Below are 5,521 nucleotides of genomic sequence, written 5' to 3' on the forward strand. Positions count from 1 at the left end.
GGTGGCTATTGTTGTGGATGGCATAGCGTAGTCTTGCTGGGGAGTATTCCTCTCTCTTGCAGACAAGGAGGATCCAGAGACGGATCGCTGCCTGGTCAATTGACCAGAGGCAGACATGGTGATGGCTAGTATATACAGAGATGTTGGTATAAGCTGCTAGTATCGTCCAGCGGTACAGAGGTAGGCCAGCGTATGTTAGCCACGATTCTGACAAAAGGGAACGAGAATAAGGCCAAAGACTGTGAGAAATGGGAGGGAGGTGTGGGTGTTATCAACAAGAACAAATAGATGCCCCATATGCTCATCCCGGGATAGCCGCCACGCAGTCTAAAGCTAGACTCGTAGAGAGCACAAGAACAGAGGAGACAAGGGGGGAGGGACAGTCTCACACAAACAGGCACGCAGCATATAGGCACACGCAAAGGTCCACATACCGTAAAGGGAAGCCAGGGAAGTAATAAGATATGGAGACTCTGCAGCGCTTCACAGAGTGAGCGGTGAAACTACAGGTCGTCGGATCCACCTCCCCGGTCGTCACATGGGACAAGATGCTGGTGGCCGTCTCCGGGCAGGGGAACAGGTGGATGGTGTACCCCTCTTATGCAAGCTCTTTAGGAGAAGAAAGATAGAGACGAGAAGGTGTGATTCGAGGGTACAGAAAGTGTGATAGTTTGGCTGGGGGCGAAATGGGGCTGATGACTGCCGTGCGCCTCGTGTTATCTGGTAGGTCCGATATGTGCGCAGTTCTTTACAACTGGCAGCGTGGTTTGGAGATGTCTCGGTGAGTGTGTGATGCACAGCCTGTCGTTCGGTCGACCCTTTCGGCAATCGTTGCTGTCGTCGGCGGACACGGACACGGCCGACCTTGACCTGCTATCGAAGTCTTCGGATACCGTTGTCGAGGTGTGCGGTGTCCGAGAGCGAAGGTGGCAGACAATCGGAGGGACGGAGAGGGAGGGTAGGACAAAAAGGACGGAAGAAAAATAGAGAGGCCGGGAAGTTGAAGACTTGAGAGACGCGGGAGCGGCAAAGTATAAAAGAAGTCCAGGTACGCGCGCGAGGTAGGTGAACCAGGGGGGGGGGGGCCACAAAAAGAGATGAGGGAAGAGAAGTGAACGACCGATGGGTACACACCACTCCAGACAGTAGGGCAAGTCGAGGCTTAGGTATGGGCGTGAGCGTGGGCGTGCTGCCGATTTGATATGTTTTGTCTATGCCGTTATGCTGCTGGAGTTTTGCTTAAGCGGCAACGGAACCGCAACGAGACTAAGGTAACGTGCCCAGATGCAGAAGCTATGTTGCGTATCAGTGAAGCAGGCGATGTGGGTATGCTCGGCGCTTGTTTCTGCAGCCTCTTCTCTCGCATGCAGAGCCGAGGGCCAGGTGGAGGATGCAGGAGAAAGGGAGGACAAGAAGAGAAGGAAAAGAGGAGAAGAGAGAAAGGGAAGGGTAGAGCAGCAGCAGGCACGGTGAGAGACGGGAGGCGGATCTCTGGTTGAGTCGAAAGGGTGTGCGATAGGAGGGACGAAATAAGAGAGCGGCTAACAGAGGAAAAACGGCTGTAGCAGCCGGGGGGAGAAGAAGAGACTAGCAGTTCGTGTGTAGAGACGATGTAAAAGATGGGGGGGAGCCAGGACCAGCGCCGGCATGTAGAAACAGTGTGGCAGGAGAGCTGGACGAATCAAGACAACCCATCAACCAGCTCAGAAGCCGTATGAAATTGGAGCTTCTTCGTTGAGAGCCCGGCTAGACTAGCCTGTAGGAAGAGGCAGCAGGTCGGAAGGGCTTTTGAGTACTCCGTAGGAGAAAAAGGCAGAGCATGCTTGCATGAAGGAGGAGGAAGCGGAGACGGTCCGGCGGGTGATGGGCAGACTGAAGCAGGGATTCGGGGGGGGAACGACAGGGGATTGGAGGGCGAGGAAGTGATGAGAGAGGTCAGGGCTATAGCAGATGCGTTTATTTGCAACAGTAGATATGGGCTTCATTGGCTCAAGCCCAACCGGCCGGTGAGAGGTGGCAGGGAAAGAGCGACAGGGGTGGACAGTGATCGTACTCGTAGCATGGCCAGGGAAGGAACGCCTTACAGCGAGCAGGCAAGCACGGGATTGGCCATTGGGTCTCAAAGGTACGGCGTAGCGGCTCTGGGGGTAGTGGCTACGGAGTACATACATAGTATCTGCACTGGACAAGAGGGTGAAGAAATAAAATGATAAAAGAATACAGACTATGTAGAAAAGGCACAAGGAGTGCAGTAGCAGATACGCCTGGTTGGCAGAGGACCGGCGCGTGCGAAGATGTCACACTGGGAGAGAAGGGGGGGCGGCCGGACGTGAATGGACGTCCTTTCTGCGAGTTGTATGCACGTTCCCCATGTCCAAATTGCCATAATTAGCCTCCGTGTGGGTAGACGTGGTGTTGGTCGATCGAGCTTGGAAAGTTTGGACTGCGGACCTTGTCTTCACAGCCACAGCGACGGCGCCGCCTCATGTCGGCTTGTCTCATGGCGACAGCTCCATAACGGCTGTCGGCAGCCTGGTTGGCAGACGAGCAGAGGAGCCGACAAGAGGACGAACGAAGCGAGAGAAGAGCAGCGACGACGAGCGACGAAAAAACGGCAAGCCAAAAAGGTCGGAAGACGAGTCGAGAATGGGAGGAGGGGCAGCAACGGCTTTAGCGCCGAGTGGATCTGCTCTGCTGGCCAGGGTCTTTGGGCTTCAGATTGGCTGCCGTCAACAGGGGGGCCTGCACGCCGGCGCCGGGCTCAGACGAATCAGACGGCGCCTGTAGCCGCTGGCAGCAGCGCAACGGCCGTCTGTGGACGAAGAGGAAGAAGGGAGAGAGCGAGAGAGACGGGCCGGGCTGTACGGAGTAATACTATGCAAGATACTATGTACGATGTACGACAGAGGAGCGCACCAGGCCCTCACAGCAGCTTCAGCGCCGGGCGACAGCGTCCCAGCGGATCGTGCAGCTCTCTCTTCAGCGCCTCTTCGCCCTGGCGCCCGCTGTGGCTGCCCCACCAGGGGAGCTAAGTACGGGCCTTGCACCATACTCCGTAGTATCTGGATCGCCAGGTCCACTCAGACAAACGCTCCACGGACGCTGCCGGCAAAGTAATTGTCTGTTGGCTTGCTAGCGTCAGTTTCCACCTGAGTATCTCTGGGTATGTACTCCGTACTCTGTATCTTGCAAAGTGATCTTGTCCCTACATCGGCGCTGTGCTCGCATCTCGTAAAACGCCACACCATGCCACCTGGAGAGATTGCCTACGGGTGCGTCGTGCCATCAGCTCTCTCCAAGCCTCGCTCATCACACAGCAAGAGGCATTGGGGCTTTTTATACGTCGCGACCCCTCGTCTGGTCACACTGTGTATAGGATGCCTTGATGGGCTTGCATGTCGTACCTGGCATACGAGCACTCGTACGGAGTAACTCGTCCTGCGGACTGCACATGCTGTACGGAGTAGAAGCATGTGCATGCATTGTACGAGTAAGATACGAGTAGGAATTGCGCCCTTTCCAGACGCGGGAAGAAAGATTGCGAAAATAGGCCTATCCTGCATTGTAGCCCCCGGTTTTCTTGTTTTCTTTGTCTCCCACTTTGCGACAATGGCTTTCCTCTTTCCTCTCGACCCTCCCCTTGCGTCTGCTGGGGTGATGTGACACCGCATCTTGAATATGGATGCCCTTCTTCTCATCAGACATGTGTTCTAGCCACCGCATCCTCCGTCCCCTAGGAGAGTGTCGTATCCTGTACCTGGCAACAGTGACTGACTCCGCGTAAACTTCTCCGTACGTCGTACTCCGTACTCCGTGCAAAGCAGCAAGCAAAAAAACTCAGCTTGCCAGCATTGGAAGTGGAGCACGGCCGTCCCATTCCAAGCCTTCCTTCTTTTTTTGGCCATTTGTATGCCCTCGGATGCATGCACTACCACCCTACATGGCCTGTTTTTCTGGCCAGGACTTGTCTGTCCAGGATGGAGAAGCCGGCTGCCGACAGGCCCTCGGAGGACAGAGAGCAATGAGCAGAGCGAGTAAGCAGCCAAGCAAGGAAGCATTTAAAGTACTATGTAGCACTCTTGCTTTGACTGCCATGTGGTCCTTCCTTGTCACAGTATTGCGAGCAGTCGTAAACAATCTGGAAAGCACCTCCAGATGTCAAGGATACATAACTTATCGCAAGGGCTTATCAAGCCTGCAGGATACCACATGTGATTGCACCCAGAACACCCTCATCTTGTTGAACAAAACAAAAAGCTCATCGGCTCCTCCGTCCACAGGTCTGATCATATGATCGTTTTGTTTCTCTACCGCTAATCTCGTCTATCCTAAATTCCTACGGCCCCTAAGCGGAACAAGTCTACATGCGCATTTTGTCGTGACTTGGGACAAGGCTCGGTAGCCTGCCTGCCTTTCCTAGACAAGGTCCGAATCAGTACACAGTAGCTCACTGCGGAGTATGTCAGCTCCTACGGAGTACGGCGTACGGAGTACATAGTAGATGCGACGGCCGATTGCCATCTCCACTCAATATATCTATCACACTGGCATTTCATGCTTTCCTCCTCCATCACCTCCGCTCTGGCACAGACGGGCCGAGATATGCCTTGCAAATACCCAATACCCAACCGTGGAGAATGCAAGGCAGCAAGAAGAAGACCAGACCACGACATCATTCAACGGCCCAATGTCGCAGGCACCATGGGTTTCACTTGATTAGAAAGTCCTGCCGTAAACGCATCCTGGCCAATAGGCCCCCAGCCCAGGCCGCGAGCTATAGACGATAAACTCCGTACTATCAGCAATCTCAGAGAGGAAATGTCCATTTTTTCTCGCGCGGGACAGTGCTTTATCGCGCAGAGCTCAGAGATGGACCGCGGAACGAAGCCGAATCCTGCTTTGATGCCGTCACGTCTGCTGCCTTTCCATTCGGTGTATGCGAATGGATGTGACGAGAACGAGTGAAATGAAGTACTGACTCTATCTCAAAGCGATCGCAGGAAACGGAGAGAATCCCATAGCTCGCAACTCGTAACTCACACAGCCGGCTCTGATGCCTTTCGCGTTCGAATCGTCACTGACGGTGAAGCCCCGCCTCTGCCCTTGGGCCTCATCACGCGCTGGCCTAGCCTTGGTCACAATCACACTGGCCTGTGCGCGTTGGAAGGGGTGGGGTGCCGGACCAGGGCTCAGGTCTCCAACAGCTCCCGACTCCAACATTTGGTTGTGGCAACAGACAGGGCTGGTGAGAGAACCCGGAAGTACGGCGTCGTTGGAAACGAGGGCAAGAAAAGGACACAAATCAAAACTCGCAACATCGGCAGCCGGTTCCTTGTCCCAATCAGACCTTGCGCCCCGGTGTGAAGTGGTGTTTCGAACAGATCCGTATGAGACGGTCCTCATCCACACGGGTAAGCAGCAAATCAGGCAAGCCGCCACGCGCCTCGGCGGAGCAGCCCTCCATCTCCGTCCGTACTTGTACACGATCTACGACAGGCGTAGCTAAATCGGACAGCCGGGG

General features: G+C 54.8%; 1 protein-coding gene across 1 annotated transcript; it reads right to left on the reverse strand.

Moving 5' to 3' along the window:
- Positions 1–4,849: 4,849 nt before the first annotated feature.
- Positions 4,850–5,220, reverse strand: CMQ_1212 (uncharacterized protein; the record flags this gene model as incomplete). The annotated part of the gene is made up of 2 exons (XM_014318291.1): positions 4,850–4,921; positions 5,041–5,220. 2 exons carry the CDS (start codon positions 5,218–5,220, stop codon positions 4,850–4,852), a joined length of 252 nt encoding a protein of 83 aa, XP_014173766.1.
- Between the last annotated feature and the right edge of the window lie 301 nt (positions 5,221–5,521).

The sequence above is a fragment of the Grosmannia clavigera genome (genome assembly GCF_000143105.1).
Source record: "Grosmannia clavigera kw1407 unplaced genomic scaffold GCSC_140, whole genome shotgun sequence".
NCBI classification, from domain to species: Eukaryota; Fungi; Ascomycota; class Sordariomycetes; order Ophiostomatales; family Ophiostomataceae; genus Leptographium; species Leptographium clavigerum.